Genomic DNA, 18,166 nt, shown 5'->3' on the forward strand with positions numbered 1-18,166 from the left:
GTAGATGCTTGTTAGGCAAACATAACTTCAAACAGGTCCCTGTCTCAGGTGGGCTTCGCTAGAGGCAAAACCTCAAGCAGGAATTCTTTGCAAGTGTGCTATTAGGGAGTGCTTTTAGGACAGGGGGAGAGATGCAAGATAGGGCAGGGGCAGGAGCTGAGCAAGGATGTGACCCCAGGTGGCTATCAGCTTCAGTCTGATCTCAAGGGGAACACTAGGGCACAACTTATACCAGAATTGTCCTATGTTGAAGGTGTTCTGTGAGCCCTTAGCAACAGCTGAGAGATGGGTGCACCAGCCAGGCAGTGGCATGACACTAACAGATCCATGGTGGTAGCTAAGCTCCTAGGATTAAATCTCCAGGAACCATGCTGTGTGGTAGGAGATGTGGTTCTCATCCTAACCCTGACTTCACTAAGGACATGATGACATGGCCATGGGCTCCTCAAATGACCTCAATGACCACCCATTTCCCCATCTGTAAAATGGGAGAGGGTGATGGCAGGGTTGGATTAGATGATCCCAATAACTCCAAAATGCAATGCTGTAAAATGCAATGATTTCAACAAGAGAAGTAGGGATAGGCTCACTGAGGAATAATTGACATTTTTCCTATTCATGGAAGGAAGTTAATGAATGCAAATGTGTTCCTGAATGAACACTCCATTAAAAACTCTTCTCTCACCTGGAACAGCTCTAGATACACAGGGAAATCTAAGAAGACAAGCAGTAAAGTTGCCCTGAAGGCATATGTTCTAAAAAAGAATGGCAAGGCTCTGATTTCAAACAAGTACTCTCATGGCAGTTTACCTTAAGGGGGCATTAATACAACCAGCCAACCTCATTTAACTGACTCCTACATCAAAGCAAATTAGAAGCAAGAGGCTGGAGTGAAGCATGAGCCACAGGCTGGCCCTGCAAAATGGCACAACCTGTAATGGAGAGCAGTTTGACAAAATCTATCAGTTATAGATACATTTACTGTCTGACCACACATCCCCTTCTCTGATAATTTATCCTACAGATATATGTGTATGAAATGACCTTTATATGAGCTTATTCACCATGTTTTTCCCAAAATAACCCAAGATTGGAAACAGCTCAAAGGTCCATCAATAAAGGACTAGTTAAAAACAACAACTATGTTACCTTCCATACGATAGAATACTGTACAACTGAGAACATTCTGTATTGATATGGAAAGTTCTCCAGGATACACTGATAAGTGAAAATACAAGGGGAAGAACAGTATCATTATAGATGAGTATGTATATTATGAACATATATGCGTGTGTAATATAAGTACACTTTTTTCTGTATACAAAATGGAGGTAATGCCAGATTATATATTTATGTTCAAATGTATCCATAGATATCTGGAAGTTTTTTGTGTATCGGGAAAAAGATGCAAAAAAAAAAAAAACTTCTGTAAGTGGTTACCTATGATGGATGAGGGAGTGGGAAAATGGAATGGATGGAGACATAAGTAGAAATTAGAATTCTCACCAAATGCCTTTTTATATAAACTTTCATCCTAGACTCCCTCACCACCCCCCTCCAACTACCACTGGTTCTTCTGTAAGGAAAATGCAGCAGCTGCTTGATTAAAAAATAAAATAAACATTTAAAGGCAGGCATCAATCAAAGCTGGTCATTCCAGTCTCCCTTATTTCATGCTTTAGTTTTCAGGGATTGGCCAGTGGTTAACCATATGGCACCCACTGCTAAACACTTCCTATGTGGCCCTTTACAGAGAGTGTGCCAAGTCCAGCTTTAAACCATGAAGTTGTTTTTAAACAACTATAACTACAACCATCAGTGAGCTTCGGGCACTGAAGAGTGTTGTGTTCTTCAAATCAGCTTTTCTGATCACAGATAGGTCATGCACCAAGAAAATGAAGTGCGATATTGTACCAGGAAGTCCAACAAAGACAGCATGAACTCTTGGGACAGACAGCCCAGGTTCCAATCTGGGTTTTGTCCCTCACTGCTACATGACCTTGGGCAACTTGCTTCTCGAATTATTGGCTTCTTCATCTGTAAAAGGTGGATAGTAATTGTGCCTCCTTCATAGAGTTGTTTGGAAAGTTAGGTATGTTAATGTACATTGGCAAGAAGTTTAGCACAATACCTGTTAGTACTCTCACCTAATATTTTGATTTTTTATGTGCAGGGTGATGACCAGTTAAATGTATTTGGAGAGGATACCATGGGAGGTGAGTTTCCCTTACTGATCAGACCAAAGTTGTAGCTTTGAACATGTCGTTTTTATTAAACACCAACTGATAGACAGTAAACTACTGACAGCATGCAGTTTTTCCTTAGCCAGTCTACGCAATTAAGATTGGAACTCTTTGGATCTTTCCCCTTTTAGTCCATATCAAGAATCAAAGGGCCACCTTACTTAGAGATGCATTTCCTTACTACCCAGAGAACATGACCCTTGACATGCTTAGAGAAAATGGAATGTTCTCGTAAAAATATGTTTGGGGAACATTTAACACTCACTACCCTTTGGAAGAGACACATATAACAGCATAGCAAGATTCCTATAAGTCCTGCAGTAAAGACAGCTGGCTAACTTTAACATTCTTCAAATTTATTGGAAGTCTTTTTCCTACATGGTAGTTAAAATTCTTCAGTGTGCTGTTGGGATGCAACCTAAGAAACACCCAAATTATCCTGCTTTGTAACTGTTGTCATGTTAAAAGTCTCATAACAACTAGCAAATTCAGCCTTCACTGTCTGAAAATAGCTAAAATTATGTGAATTTGAGATTGTCCAAAAGAGATAAGGCTCATGATTGTCCTAGATAAAGTACCTTCTAACATGTCCACTCAGTAATAAATGTTGCTGTAACTATGGTTCATGGAAATATGTTTGTACTGACTGTGAGCACATGCAAGTAAGTGATCCGGCTTTCCAAATAATCCCAGCTCTAATCCTACACTGATCCATGAGCATGAGGTAATAGATAAAGTGTCATTTGATGATAATGGCCATAGCAGTATGTGAAAATCTCAGTCACCAAATGACATCATGGTGATTCATGAGGAAAGGCACATAAACATGAACCAAGTGCAAATAATCAACTCAGTCCCAACTGGACAGGGATTGATTGATTGCCTAATAAGGTTTCCCTTTTTCCTGGCTATAAAATTAATATGTATTCATTGTGGAAAAGTTTTCAGGGTAGAAAATATGAGCTATCTAAAACCTTATGACCTCTAAATAATCATGGTTAATATTCTAGTGTATTTTATCCCAGTGGGTTGGCTATGTACCTGTTTTTATATAGTTGAGAATACATGTGTGTATACAAATAATTATCTCCATTCTTTTTGTGTATATCATAACATAAGCATGTTCCCAAGTCATTACAAACTCTCCATAACCTTAACTTGTAATGACTACACTGCATGAATGTTCCATCATAGGTACAACCATACCCAATAACAACCATAGTCGCTTTCTTAGATAGCAAATAGATTAAAAGTTGCTCAGCTTTGTATAGAATTGTTGAATCATTATATTGTTCACCTGAAACCAATATAACCTTGTGCGTTAACTGGACAGGAATTTAAAAAAAGAAACAGTTGTTGCTTAGCTTCATAAAAGGAAGCTGGAAGTCTAGAGAACATGAGATGACCATCTGGTCCATGAGTTAAAAGCACCAATGTATGTGCCTTTAATAGAAAGCTCCAGATAACATAGGATTTTTCCAGTCACTGTGGACTATTCTGTAGAGACTGCAGCATCTCTTTGATTAGAAAGAACAAAAAATTTTATTCCTTAGTGTGAAAACCAGATGGTTCCCCAAACCCCAAATTCACATCTTTCCTCTGATTTTAGCTCCCCTGTCTCCTTCCCCTCCTGTTCCCAAACCCAATTCTTCATGTCCCATTTTCTCTTCAGAATTGGGCCTTTCCTCAGGTAGTAGTGGATTCCAGCAAAAAGGTAGCATTGTGTATATAAAAAAAGCATCCCAATTTTACTGAAAAGCAAGTTGGATAACTGTCAGAGGAGTGATCTCGCTTTCAAAAGTACTTATCATCTACATAAAATATAAAGTGTAAGTCAGGCTCCTATCTGTTAATTTTAAGTGTAAAAACTGCAGTTGTATCACCAAGATAGGAAATAAAAACTTTGTACTATCTCTCAAGGTAACCACATTCTGCCCATCATTTTAGTCAACTCACACCCAGAGCAAGAGCAAAAGCAGCTGCCTCCAGAACCAGGAAAAGAGCCCTGAGTTACACCTAGACTGGGAATTTAGGGCTGGCTCTGCCCAGTCTGGCCCCTCCATCCTGGGTCTCCCCTCAAGGTGGGGGTAGCTCCAGGAACTTCCACAGCCAAGGGTCTGAAACGCACAGCTCAGGGGCCTGGGGTTCCAACAAAAACATCAAATACCTTTGAACTCTAGAATCTTTACTTCAAAACTTCACGTGTTATTTTCCATGAAGTGAAAAATCACAATGTCCTATATTCTAATATATTACTCTCTCTTCAGTGTATATTACAGTTTGAAAAGTAGCTCCCTTAGCATAAGGGTTAAATTAATAATAATAAAATATTCAAAATTATCTTCAGTTGCTCCATCTGCAGTCACATCTGCCCAACTAAGGGAAGCATCCAGTCTCAGATCTATTTTGTTTGTCCAGCATGGTGCTCTAAAAACTTGACTTTAAATGTTAGTTCTTGTTAGCCATAGTTCATAACACTCCACACCCACCCTCCTCACTGGTTTAGAATCTCTGTCTGGCCTTTGTCTAAGCACATCAAAGAAACTCTTCTGAAAGTTCTTTGTGGAATCAGCCTGCTCCCACATACCCACCACCACCCCTGGGGGTGTTAAACTAAGCTGCTCAGAAATTATCCAGTCTTGGGGCAACTGGGTGGCTCAGTCAGTTAAGCGTCCATCTTCAACTCAGGTCATGATCTCACCATTCTTGAGTTTGAGCCCCGCATCAGGCTCTGTGCTGACAACTCAGAGCCTAAAGCCTGTTTCGGATTCTGTGTCTCCCTCTCTCTCTCCCTCTCTCTGCCCCTCCCCCACTCACACTGTGTACTCTTTCTCTCAAAAATTAATAAATGTTTAAAAAAATTAAAAGAAATTAGCCAATCTAAGGATTGACTTGAACATGGTGGCATCCTCTGACCCCCTCTAGAGCCTACTTCTTTAGCTTTTCACCATCATTTGCTCAAGATGGTCTCTAGAATACAGCAATACCTCCCTTACTGGCCTGTGCAGACTCCCACAGTCAACTGCAGAGCATCCTGAGCTAATCTACTTCTGCCCCCAAACTCTGTGACCCTGCCCTGGCACAACTCAGCAGGCAGCCTGATCTCCATAACTAAAGCCCTGTGGTCTTAAAGCCAGGGTGAGTTTGTTTCTGCTCTTCTCTGAAACATTCGTGGGTAGTTCTGCTGTTTCTCCTGTCCTCAGGTCCTCACTCTAAACATTTTTTTTTTAGTTTGAGGACCCCCTGCTTCCAGGCTCAAGCAATAACCATGGGCACTTTCTGAGGCCAGAGACCCTGAGCTCACAGAGCCATTCCCAATTCAAGTTTGGGGCTGTGGTCATCTCTTCAAGTAACCTCACCCTTAACCCAAGGCCTCTTCGAATTTTGGGTTACTTTAGAAACCTGAAACATGCAACAATAATCACATCATAATTTTGGCCAAGGGGCAAAGGGGACCATTTCCTCCTGTGGCCCATTTATTTACGGGAACCACAAAATCATAGGTATTTGAACCGAAAGAGACATTAGAGATCATTGGGTCTGACACCTTTACCCTACAGATGGAGAAACTGAAGTACAAGGGAGAGGAAGTCACTCGCCTAGGTCTAGTCAGTTGAGAATAGTATCAAAAGTGTAGCTATTGTCTACCCATCCTTCATGGCCAGCTACTACACCACATGACAATTGACAATCTTTTAGGGCTCCACAAACTCTGGAGGGTTTTGCACTTTGCCAAAAATTCCTAATTATCCCTCTGTTTCAAAGTGGTGGTTCCTCGGTCCCACACTGTTGGGGTGAATGCAAACTGGTGCATCCACTCTGGAAAACAGTATTGTCGTTCCTCAAAAAGTTAAAAATAGAATTACCCTATGATCCAGCAATTGTACTACTAGGTATTTACCCAAAGGATAGAAAAATACTGATTTGAAGGGATACCTGCATCCCAATGTTTATAGCTGCATTATCAACAATAGCCAAATTATGGAAAGAGCCCAAATGTTCAGCAACTGATGAATGGATAGAGAAGATGTGATACACACACACACACACACACACACACACACACACACACACACACACACGAATATTACCCAGTCATCAAAAAGAATGAAATCTTGCCATTTGCAATGACATGGATGGAGCTAGAATGTATTATAGTAAGTGAAATAAGTCATAGAAAGACAAATACCATATGATTTCACTCATATGTGGAATTTAACAAACAAGCATGGGATAGGGAAAGAGAGGCAAACCAAGAAACAGACTCTTAATGATGGAGAACAAACTGAGGGTTGATGGAGGGAAGTAGGTGGGGGGATGGCTAGATGAGTGAGGACACTTATTGTGATGAACACTAGGTGTTGTATTTAAGTGTTGAGTCACTAAATTCTACACCTGAAACTAATGTTAAACTGTATGTTAACTAACAGGAATTTAAATAAAAACTTGGAGAAAAAATAAAGTAGTGGTTCCCAAAATTCAATCCTCACTCTCACCATCTCTGGGATTTTTGTTTCATCTCTATATGACCTATGCTAGATATTATTGACTTAATATTTTTCTCTAAATTGACTCACTATTATTATTTAAATAGATTTATTTTAGAAGGAAATTTTATATTACTACCTTAAATGGAAAATAGTATTATTTTCTGTAAATAGGAACTGTATTTAAAATATTATCTTCCAGACTCCCCGTTTGTGCTTTAACCCCTCTTTATTAAAAGAGATCAGCAAATGTTAAGAAAAATGTAAAATAACACAAAACTGAGATACTTAAGAATGTTTTAAAATAATTTTAAAAATTATCTTTCTTTGTAAGTCATGCTATTTAATGGCTTATCAGTTTTGCCACCAAAAATTGATAGTTTGTGTTAAAATGAAATTATGTTACCAGGGTCTGGGAATAAGGTTGAAATGGTCATTGGTGCCTATAATTTATGACCTATTAACACATTTACTGAACTTAAGGCTTCTTATCAAATAAAGCTACAAGATTTTGGTTTTTACACAACATAAGTAAAACCAGTGTTTCAAAACAGTTTTACTTGCCAGTAACTTAAATTATTCTTACTTTAAAGGTTTCATGGAAGATTTGAGAAAGTGTAAAATTATTTTCATGATTGGTGAGTACAGCTCTCAAGTTTTCTAATGCAGTTGCTAATAAACAACTTGGTAGAAAAAAAAACTGTTCATTCCTTATTCTGCTTTGAATTCTGCCCCTTTTTCAGTTAGGAAATACCCTTGAGGCTTCTGAATTGTTGCTTTCATTTATGCAGTTTTATATTGTTTTTGGCTTTGTATCCTTACAGAACAGACAAAGTAAGACTCTAAGGAATGTCAGACTCCTGATTTTAGTTCCTCAGTAATAAAATACCTTATAATCCCATGAGTATGAAGAAGTCATATGCTAAAATCTAGCACATACATTTTCTGTTTGAACAATGAGCCACTGCTCACTAAACGAAATATATCAGCAACCACATATTCAAATATATTTCAGTAACCATACCCTGCATTCCGTTTAGCTAATGGTAAGAAAATTTCATTTATTTTATGCCTCATACTGTGAACGTCGTTGGTAAATTAATTGTGGGATAAAATTCACCAGCATTTTCTAAGCACATACTGTGTTCCAGTTCATCTCACTTAATCCTTCCACAATCCTATAGGTTGGTGGTCTATCTCTATTACATATCTGTTATACACATAAGGACACTGAGACTCAGAAAGGTAAAGGGACTGGTCCAAGCTCACATAGCTAATGAGTGTGAGAACTGGCTATTCAGTTTTCCGCATGCAAATCAATGGGACTATTTGAGCAACAGTTATAATTGCCCAGAATAGCACCAAGTATTGTCAAAGCACCTCCCAAAAGCTAGTACTTTTCCCTCTAAGTATTCAAGTCTTTAGAAAAGTTAATACACCTACCTTTTCATTTAAAAAATTTTTTCTATTCATATTCAGAAATAATGAAAAGGTCCACACATCTTCAATGGGTAGGAGAAAGAATAGTTATCGGCACCCAAGAAATATAATCATATAAACTTAGAATCTTGCACCCTAAAGTTGGAATGTTTCCTTGGAAATCTCTCACGAAGTCTCCCTCATTGTCAGATAAGGAAACTGAGTCCCAGAGGATTTAAGAGGTTTGATTAAGGTCATTTAACCAACTGGTGGCAGAGAGGAGACTAGGGCTGCAGTTTCCCGTCCCAGGGCTCACCCCATTCCACCCACAGTTGTGTGGGTTGTTACCCTGGACTGTCTCCCTCATTCAGTCCTCCATCCCATACATACTGAGGCCTAGACCCATTCTGGGCAGTGAGGGATCACAGAGCTTCCATCCTAGGTGAAAAGAAGAACTAATCAACTTATTATCACAAACTTAAGGAGACAGAACAGCCTGGATTGAGTGTCTGGGGTAGAAGTGGGTGATCAGAGTGATCAGGCAAGGCTTTCCTACAGAAGTGATATTTAAGCAGGAAACTGAAGGAGGAGAGCGGGCAACGCAACCGAAGGGATTAACAGAGGTGAGAGGAGGAGGAATTACATGTCTTAAGCAGTGAGAATTCTTGAGCCCAACCTGAGTTCTGTTTCTGAGCTGCTTGCCTCTTGTTGACCTTAACCATGGGAACTGGATGAACTCTTGCCACACTTTTTACATTCTTTTCAAAAAGTAAAAGTAAATTATTTCTACTCCTTACTGAAGAGAAACTCATCCTCCTAATAGCAAAGAAAATTCCCCTTTCCACATAAACTTTAATCACTTTTCTCGCCATCAAGGCCATACACAATGAATTATATTCAGCTTTTATCTTAGGGGCCACATTAGGAAGAGGAGAGACTCTTAACCCTGATGTTCAGTATCCAAAGAATGAGCCTTTATTATCACATAGAAATCTGTGTCTTTAATAATGTGATCCAAAAACAGCTTCTAAAAATAGTACAGCATGTTTTGTGATTGTTGTTATTTTCTCTGGCAGTAATATTATTTCAGAGTTACCAGTGGTTTAGCACTCGCAATTAAATTTCGAAATATATTTTCAAATATCACTTCTATCTGTCTAGGTATAACTAAAGACCTTGGCTTACCTAAGTCCTGTGCCCTTCAGAAAATCAAACAGCACAATATAAAATCTTTGGCATCATACAAAGCTTGAAACCCCCAAGCGTCCACAGACTGCAGTCTAAAAACTGCTGCTCTGAATAAAGGTTTTTCTTATATTAACCAACTCTCCCATATTTTATCTTACTGGTCAGTTACTATTCTATTAAAGATTTCAGGTTACTGGTTAGGCAGTAGAAGGTGCAAAAACCACTGTGGTATGAGGAAAAATGATTGTTCTTCTAGGGCATTTAGGACTCTGCTTGAAAATTAAGTCTTTAGTTCTAAACACTTCCTTGACAGATGGCAGAGTGGTATTTGGGGGCTGTATTATTGCAGGTCAATTTGAAGCTCGTAAAAATACTCAGGATGTCATAGACACACCCATAACAGTTTTGATGAGTCTTAATAAACAAGAGTCCATTGGTTTCAGTGAAATAAGTGTGGTATTCCCTATATGAGAAGATGAGGTTGAATTTTTCACTTTTCAAATTATTGTCTTGACATCTACCAAGACAAGTGGGATTGAAATATTAGCCAAAAACCAGGTTGACAACTTTGCTGTTAGTCTGCAGATAAAAATTAATATTCCTAAAGCACTGCTCCCCTGCTTTAAAGTATCCTAGTTCCTTTTTGTCTATAGAGAGGTCCAAATTCTTCAGACTGACCTTCAAAGCTTTCTCCCCACTGGCCTCAATGTGCCTTCCCATCTCCCACTCCAACCCCATGTGAGTCTGTGGCTCCAACCCCACTTCCCTTGCTTTTGCCAGTCCTGTCACTTGAAATGTCTTCTCCCCCAGTTAATCATGCCCCAAGGTCAGGTTTAACTTGTAGCCCTGTGACATCTCTAATCACTAGCTTCTTCCTGTGTGCTCCTCCATCGTGTGTGTCTGCATCACTCATTTAGATACCCTGTAATGATTTAGGAAAACAAATATTTGTTGGAATAATGAATTCTTTAAGAACCAGTGCCAGTTTCCATAACAACTGAAATAGCAGTTGGAATTCTTGGACTGGAACTGACAGGCAGGTTGCTGCTGCTGCTGTAGCTGTTGCTGGCAGGACAGTTTTCAGGTTAATTATGAGCCTAATCGACGCCCTGACTCCATTGTAGCTGCTACCCTCTCACCAAAAACAAGCAACACCAACTTCCCCCACCTCTGAGCAATTTCATATTCATTTGCAAAATAGTTTTCAGTCGGGGCAGTTAATAGCACCGACCGCCATCTGAGTGGAAAACATATTCAGGGAACGTGTACTGTCTGGACCAAAAGGAAAAGTGGCAAGGATGGATCTACTTAGCCCTTTGAATGTTGTGTGAATATTACCTTTGTTCATGAGGAAGACAGCTCAGTAGCTGTTCATAAAGAAATACCTTCCACAGGATAGATAAGGGATCTCACAGGATCAGGCCAGTGATCAGAAGGATTGAAAAAGGTTCAATGGACTTTGGTAGTTCACACACAAGACATAAAAACCATGCCAATGTACATTATGTACAAGACTGGGGCTCATTCATTGCTGAAAACGGAAAATTCGTTGGATAATATAAAAATATCCCTTAAAGAGCCTCATTATGTCCCACTAACAGGCTCCTACAGTTTTCACAACCTTTTTGGTACATTTTTTTCCTTTCTCTCTCTCTCTCTCTCTTTTTATTATTTTTTTTAATCTCTTGATCATTATCTTGCTATTATCCAATCTATCTTGGCCTCCTTTTCCCTTCTGTGCTTTTCATAGCCTGCCTATGCCCAAAATGTGTCATAACCTGAATTCCCATTAATTCCTATCCAAAGCCTTGGTAGAAGTGCTTCAGTTTGGAAAATCATCTGATTTTACAGGCGAGATGTGATACTAATGGCATAATGGTCAAGACATCATTCTGTGGCTTTAGCTTTCAGGATGTCGAGGACACAGATGGCTTTGTGTACCTTAGCATTAGTACTGACAAACTGCTTTTCAAGTAGTAAGCTTTGGGAGGTACTTTTATGATATTCAGTGTTATTTTGTGTATTTTTAACCTTGTGCAAACTAGTCCTCTTTATGTCCTTATGGAAAACTGTAGAAATGAGAATTTTTGCTTAAAACTCAATATTTTAATGCCCTGCCATTATTTCACTATAGCTCTGATGTCATTTCATTGTTGCCGTGTTATCAAAGAATTTTGAATTAATTTAATCTTTAGAAAATACTTGCACCCCAGATGAAACATGTTTCATATTGATGCACATATTTGGTTAAATTAAAACTGAAAAGCAAAACTGATTGTTTTAACTTGATGCAGCTGTAAGAGAAGCCAGCATTCATTGAGCACTTAACACACACTAGGCACTGTACAAATAATGTTATCTTATTTAACGATTGTACCCTGTATGGGGTATGGATTATCACCATCCTGACATTACAGGTAAGATGCTAGAAAGGTAAATAGTATACTAATAAGCGATGGATCTGGGGCTTGAAAGCTTGGGTTTTATCACTGGCAACAAATGCTGCCAATTGCTGTCCTTGAGGTGACAGGTTGATTTTATTTCTTTTCAAGAAAATGTCTGCCAGGGCACCTGGGTGGCTCAGTTGGGTAGGCATCCAACTTGGGCTCAGGTCATGATCTCACAATTTGTGAGTTCGAGCCCTGCATTGAGCTCTGTGCTGACAGCTCAGAGCCTGGAACCTGTTTCAGATTCTGTGTCTCCCTCTCTCTGTCTCCCTTGCCCACTTGTACTCTGTCTCTCTCAAAAATAAATAAACATTAAAAAGAAGAAGAAGAAGAAGAAGAAGAAGAAGAAGAAGAAGAAGAAGAAGAAAATGTCTGCCATATACTCAAGTGTAAAAACCCATAGTTTATCTGCTAGCCCATCTTCCAGAAGATGAAAAATGGTGTTTAGCTTAAAAAGCAACTAGTTAAGCAACTCAAACAATCATAATGTTTTTCCTCAAGAAAACCATTAACCTACGTGTGCTAAAGTGCCTTGTGTAAACTTCACACAAAATATTAAAATGACATGTACTTAAGGGCTGAAATGAAATGAGTCTTTTATACTGCTTCATCAAGGACATTTTTAGGTAACACTGGCGTTTTCTTCCTTTTACTTTACTGTGATTCATGGTGATGAATATAGATCTAGTAGAATTGAATGCAGCTGTCTTGATGCATGCTGTGGTTTTGTAACAATTGCTTCTGTACCATTAGTGAAAAGCAATAGCCTGTAAGTGTTGTAATGGAAATAAGGGACTGTCCAAAATATACGAAAACACTAATTCAAAGAGATACATGCACCCCTATATTTATTGCAGCATTACTTACAATAGCCAAATTATGGAAGCAGCCCAAGTGTCCATCAATAGATGAATGAATAAAGAAGATGTGCTGTAGGGGCACCTAAGTGACACAGTTGGTTAAGCCTCTGGCTCTTGATTTTGGCTTAGGTCATGATCCCAGGGTCATGGGTTGAACCCCATGTCTGGCTCCATGCTGAGTGTGGAGCCTGCTTAAGATTCTCTCTCTCTCTCTCTCTCTCTCTCTCTCTCTCTCTCTCTCTCTCTCCTTTGCCCCTCTCTCCCGCTCAAACTCTCTCTCTTCTCTCTCTCTCTCTGATAAAAAATAAAAAAGAATAAGTTGTAGTGTATATACACTAGCACACACCATGGAATACTATTCAGACATAAAAAAGAATGAAATCTTGCTATTTGCAACAACATGGTTGGAGCTAGAGAGTATTATGCTAAGCAAAATAAGTCAGAGAAAGACAAACACCATATGATTTCAGTCATCTGTGGAATTTAAGAAGCAAAACAAATGAGCAAATGAAAAGGGAGAGAGAGAGAGAGAGAGAGAGAGAGAGAGAGAGAGAGAGAGAAACCAAGAAACAGACTCTAACTCTAGAGAACAAACTGATGGTTACCAGAGGGGAGATGGGGGGAAGGAAGGGTGAAATAGGTGATGGGGATTAAGGAGGGCACTTGTTCGGATGAGCACCAGATGTTGGTATAGAAGTGTTTGAATCACTATATTGTACACCTGAAACTAATATAACACTGTATGTTCACTATACTTGAATTAAAATTTTTAAAAAAAAGAAAATAGAGGACCCCCCAACATCTGTGGGCCACACTTTGAGAACCACCACCCTAGGACTAATTTAGGAAGGGGTTATGTTAAGCAGGTACATGAAACTCTAGACTTTGCATTTGGAAAATCTTAGAGGAGAAAATAGTTTTTTGTGCCTTGTTTTTCACTGGTCCTTTCAAAAGCAAATAACCTCACAAATGGGAGCAAGGGGTCAGGGGTAAAGGGGTACATCTACTGAAAGCCCATTTCTCTGGGCTGCTGTAGGCCTGGAAAAATTCTGAATGTTTCTGGGTAGCCAGTGTACGAGGGATGCCTGAAAGGAAAGGCTGGGTGCTAGTCAGAGGTGGGCAAAGGAGAATGTATCAGGAGGACCCACAGGAGACTCCAAAGCAAGGCCTGGATGGAGGTGGAAAGGGTGACCTCCAGGATCAACAGCAGTGGACTGGAGGAAAGGTGAAGAAAACCCTCCAGGTGGGAGAATAGCCCTGACATTGGAGACTGAACTTTGAACTTGAGTTAGTCCCATCAGGTCACTATGACAAAATACCATAGTCGGGTGGCTTATAAACAACAGAAACTCATTTCTCACAGTTCTGGAGGCTGGGAAGCCCAAGACCAAGGCCCTGGCAGATTTGATGTCTGATGAAGGCCTGCATCCTGACTCATAGACCGCTATCTTTTCCTTGTATCCTCACATGGCAGAAGGGGTGAGGGAGCTCTCTGGGGACTCTTTTAAAAGGCCACCAATCCTATTCATAAGGGTTCCACCCTTGTAATATAATCACCTTCCAAAGCCCCACCTCTTAATACCATCACATTGGGCCCTAGGATTTAACATAGATTTGGAGGGGACACCAACATTCAGTCTATAGCAGAAAATTGACTATCATGGTTATCAAAAATCATTAGATTAGATTAAGAAAACTCAGATGAGATTTGACTGAGTTTCTTAACTGAAACTGAGTTTCTAAACTGAGTAGTTTCTAAACTACTGAGTTTCTAAAATGAAAAAGGTAGCTAATCAGCTAGGCTGGGTTCACATAAAGAAATATGTTTCCATCTGACCACCAAGCCTGTGCTCTGCCCTAACTGAAACATCAGAGCTCTGCTCTGGACACAGACACATGATTGCCACAGCTCTTTCTCCCATCAAGGCATGCAGTTATTAAGGGACCTTTTGGCACTCTCCTGGCCTAAAACCTATATTTTCAAAGTCGAGACCATTCAGGATGAGAGAGTAAAGGAAGAGAGACATTGGGCCACTTTCCAAGAGAGCCTCAAATGCATTTACAAACCAATGGGATATCTTTCTGATGTTGAAGAAATGTAGGCATTGTGTACTAACAATGAACCTACTTTGTCATAGACTCTAAGTCTGAAGTTCTCTTTTGGCCAGCAAAAGAGCGGGATGCAGGAGGAAAATCGAGAGATGGCTAATGCCTTGAAAAGATAAGAGGCCCAAATAAGGGTCCTTGCCCCATTTTTTATTAGGATCAGAAGGCTTAAAAACATGGCAATAGACGTGCACAAAGAGACAATGAATCTGTGAACATTAACTTGTGGACATGAAGGAAAGGGAGTCTTGAAGATATTCAGGGTTAGGGGTTTGGGTTCATACAAAACAAAATATTGGTGCCAGGCAGTCGAGCAGAAGGTTGTTTACAGCAGACATGAGGCACCACCTCTGTTTATCTTAGCTAGCCTAGGGGATGAGACAGGTAGGACAAATAACCTGTTTATCTTAGCTAGCTTAGGGGATGAGACAGGTAGGAAATAACAAGGCACTTTTTCTTTTATTAATCATCTCCACTTTGGGCTGCTTCATCTGCAGCACAGGAGTCTGTAGCCCAATTTACCTGTTTACCTAACTTGGTCCATCCCTCCTGTGAAAGCAGCTTTCTGCTATAGTACTAAATTGGGGGTCACATCCACCCGGAATACCTAATCTTACTTATTTCATATACCTATGTATTGGGTGCCTTTGCACCTCCCTATTTTGTTTACCTAAACTCGAGTATGAACATCCTATGGCTTTGTACTTCTTTATACCTTGTTAACCCATTGGTGTAAGCCTGGGGGATTCTTAACCTTATTCCTCACACTACTTAATTACATAAACCTTTTCACTACAAAAATGCTCTAAGTAATATTGAACTAGAACAAAACATTTTCTTCATTTAACCAGACCAGACCTCTACAAAAGGCTTACTATGCTTAAAGAACTATGGGATTCAAAAAGACATTAAACAGTCCTTGGAATACTGCATGACATGGCAGAAGCACAGGGATTTTTCCATGTTTTTTTTTTTAAATGATTTCCTCAAGAAGGGAATGTTGCTGAGTCAATTCAGTCATCCAGACAGGCCAATTATTGCTAAACAGAAAAGTGCCCAAGTAAATGAGTTTTACCAAAGAAAGTGTTTGGAGACCTCACACCATCATATACATTGTCTCCCTACCCATTTCTTGAAATCTTTTTGGAAGCACCATTAACTTACCAACAGAGTCACCTGGTGAAGACTGAGTTACTCAACCTGTTCACTCAAAAGCACATCTCCAGGTCTGACTCACTGAAAGCTTCTTTTGCTTGTTCTGAGACCCACTAAGCATGACCAATGGTACAGACTTTAGAAGGACCCAGCACTGGAAATGAGAGACTACCCAAAACCTTGTGTTTATATCTAACCTCTGTGTGCCCTTGGCCCAATCCCTTAGCCTTTCTGGATTTCTTTTAAAATGGCAAAATGATATTTGTTTTCTTTTCACCCCAAATTTGAGCAGCCAGTGAGTTGATACGTTGATAACTGTTCTCTTAATTGGAAGCATGTGCAACAGAGACATAGCCCCAAGGAAGTGAAGTATGAAGGCAACTGAAAAAGTCAAAGTCTTCATCTTCTACCCCCCAAATATTTATTTTAATTACCTAATAATAGTATTAAAACTAACATATACTGGTCACTTACTATGTTCTAGGTACTGTGCTGCCTTTTTACATATTGTCTTATTTATTTCTCACACCAATCATCAGTACTCGTGTTTTTCCCCATTTTACAGATGAAGAAGTAGCAACTCAGAAGGTTAAGGAACTTCCCAAGGTTACACTGTTAAAAAATGGGACTCACACCCAGTTTCTCAGACTTCAAAGCCCACGATTTAAAAGTGTATACAGATATGTAGTAAGGAGAGAAGGTGGGAGTATTGTGGGTGGGGGAAGAGCTTGCCATAATTATTTGAATAAATGCCCCAATTTTCTATTTTACTTTGTTCCTGTATATCTAGCTATTGATGTCTGAAAGCAAAGACAAAATAATAAGACATCAAATGAATATTGCTGAAATAGTCCTCTGTGTGCCTCAGCATGTTTCTGCCAATTATTTGCAATTCCATAATAACTTCAAAACAGGAAACAATTTGAAGCCATAAAAGTATGTGAACCATTCTGAACACTGCCCCACCCACCCAAAGCACATCAATTTTGAAATACACACTGCATCTTTTACTAAGAAGGCATATCGTGGGTATCTTTTTTATGAGCATTACCAAAAGTATTTCAGAGAGCCAAGGGCAACAATGAGCAAGTGTTTGAGAATGTGATTCTGGGTACATCTGAAGGAACCTAGTGCTTTTGAGATTTTCTTTGTGGGTTGGATAGAGTGCCTGGACCACATATTGATCTCAAACAATGGCTTAGCTTAGAGGTAGAGGGAAAAAATAGCCTAGGCCAGGGGATCTACAGACTTCCAGGGGGCTGTATACAATTCCCTAATGATAAAAATATTCTCTCACTGCTATATTAAAATTTCCCATTAGCTATATACTCCTTTGGGTAATTTTCATTAATTCATTTGCTTTTTATTGAGTTTCTGCTGTATATCAGCAAAATGATGGGCCTCATCATACAAAGATGAAAGATGAGGCTCCCTAATCTCAAGGAGCTCATGTTGTAGGGAGGGAGCAAACAAACAGCACAGCTTGGTACAGTATATGCAGTGGCAGCAACATAGGTAATGGAAAGAAAGACTAAAGTGGGCATGCAGGGGTAAAAGGGGACATGAGAGCTGAGTCCTGAGAAAGAAAAGGAATTGGCCAAGTGGTAAGTGGAAAAAAAGTTGGAGTCCATGGCAAGGAGAGGGAACAAGTGTGCAAGAGAGAGCCTCAGAGGCGAGGGGGCAGGAAGCAGTGAGAGGCAGAGCTGGAAACAGACTCAGGGTCCAGGGCATGAAAGGCTGAGAACACAAGGCTAACAAATATAAACTTCAGCCTGTAGCAATGGGGAGCTGTCAAGGCTTTTATTCTGTCACATGTCACCAAATTTGGATTTCAGAAAACACACTCTGGAAGCAGTGAGAGGGAGCCTAGACTGCAGCAGGGAGGCCAGCTAGGAGGTCAGATGGACGGTCATGCAGGTGAGGAACAAGGAATCAGTTGAAGTGGAAAAGAAGAAACAGATCCAAAAGGCTTTAGGAAATAGAATCAACAGGACGTAAAGATCTATTTTGTTCGGGTGAACAAGAAGAAAACTAGCATGACTCGGAAATGGCTAGTTCAAGGGCTCCTGGGTGGCTCAGTTGGTTAGGTGTCCAGCTTTGGCTCAGGCCATGATCTCAGGGCTCATGGGTTTGAGCCCCGCATCAGGCTCTGTGCTGACAGCTCAGAGCCTGGAGCCTGCTGCGAATTCTGTGTCTCCCTATCTTCTCTCTCTGCCCCTCGCGCATGCTCTCTCTCTCTCTCTCTATCAAAAAATAAATGT

At 39.9% G+C, this 18,166-nt stretch overlaps 1 protein-coding gene across 4 annotated transcripts in view; it reads left to right on the forward strand.

Annotated features, from left to right (window-relative positions):
* AK5 (adenylate kinase 5) overlaps positions 1 to 18,166 on the forward strand; it is a 262,870-nt gene that overhangs the window by 184,793 nt on the left and 59,911 nt on the right. For 3 of the 4 annotated variants that reach the window (XM_040470696.1, XM_040470694.1, XM_040470698.1), the window contains exons 9-10: positions 2,174 to 2,216; positions 7,324 to 7,368. In XM_040470696.1, coding sequence (XP_040326630.1) covers positions 2,174 to 2,216; positions 7,324 to 7,368 — 88 coding nt within the window. The remainder of the gene's footprint in view (positions 1 to 2,173; positions 2,217 to 7,323; positions 7,369 to 18,166) is intronic. The other variant, XM_040470695.1, reaches the window with a different exon arrangement.

Source organism: Herpailurus yagouaroundi, unplaced genomic scaffold, assembly GCF_014898765.1.
Source record: "Herpailurus yagouaroundi ecotype Mexico unplaced genomic scaffold, PumYag 77, whole genome shotgun sequence".
NCBI lineage: Eukaryota > Metazoa > Chordata > Mammalia > Carnivora > Felidae > Herpailurus > Herpailurus yagouaroundi.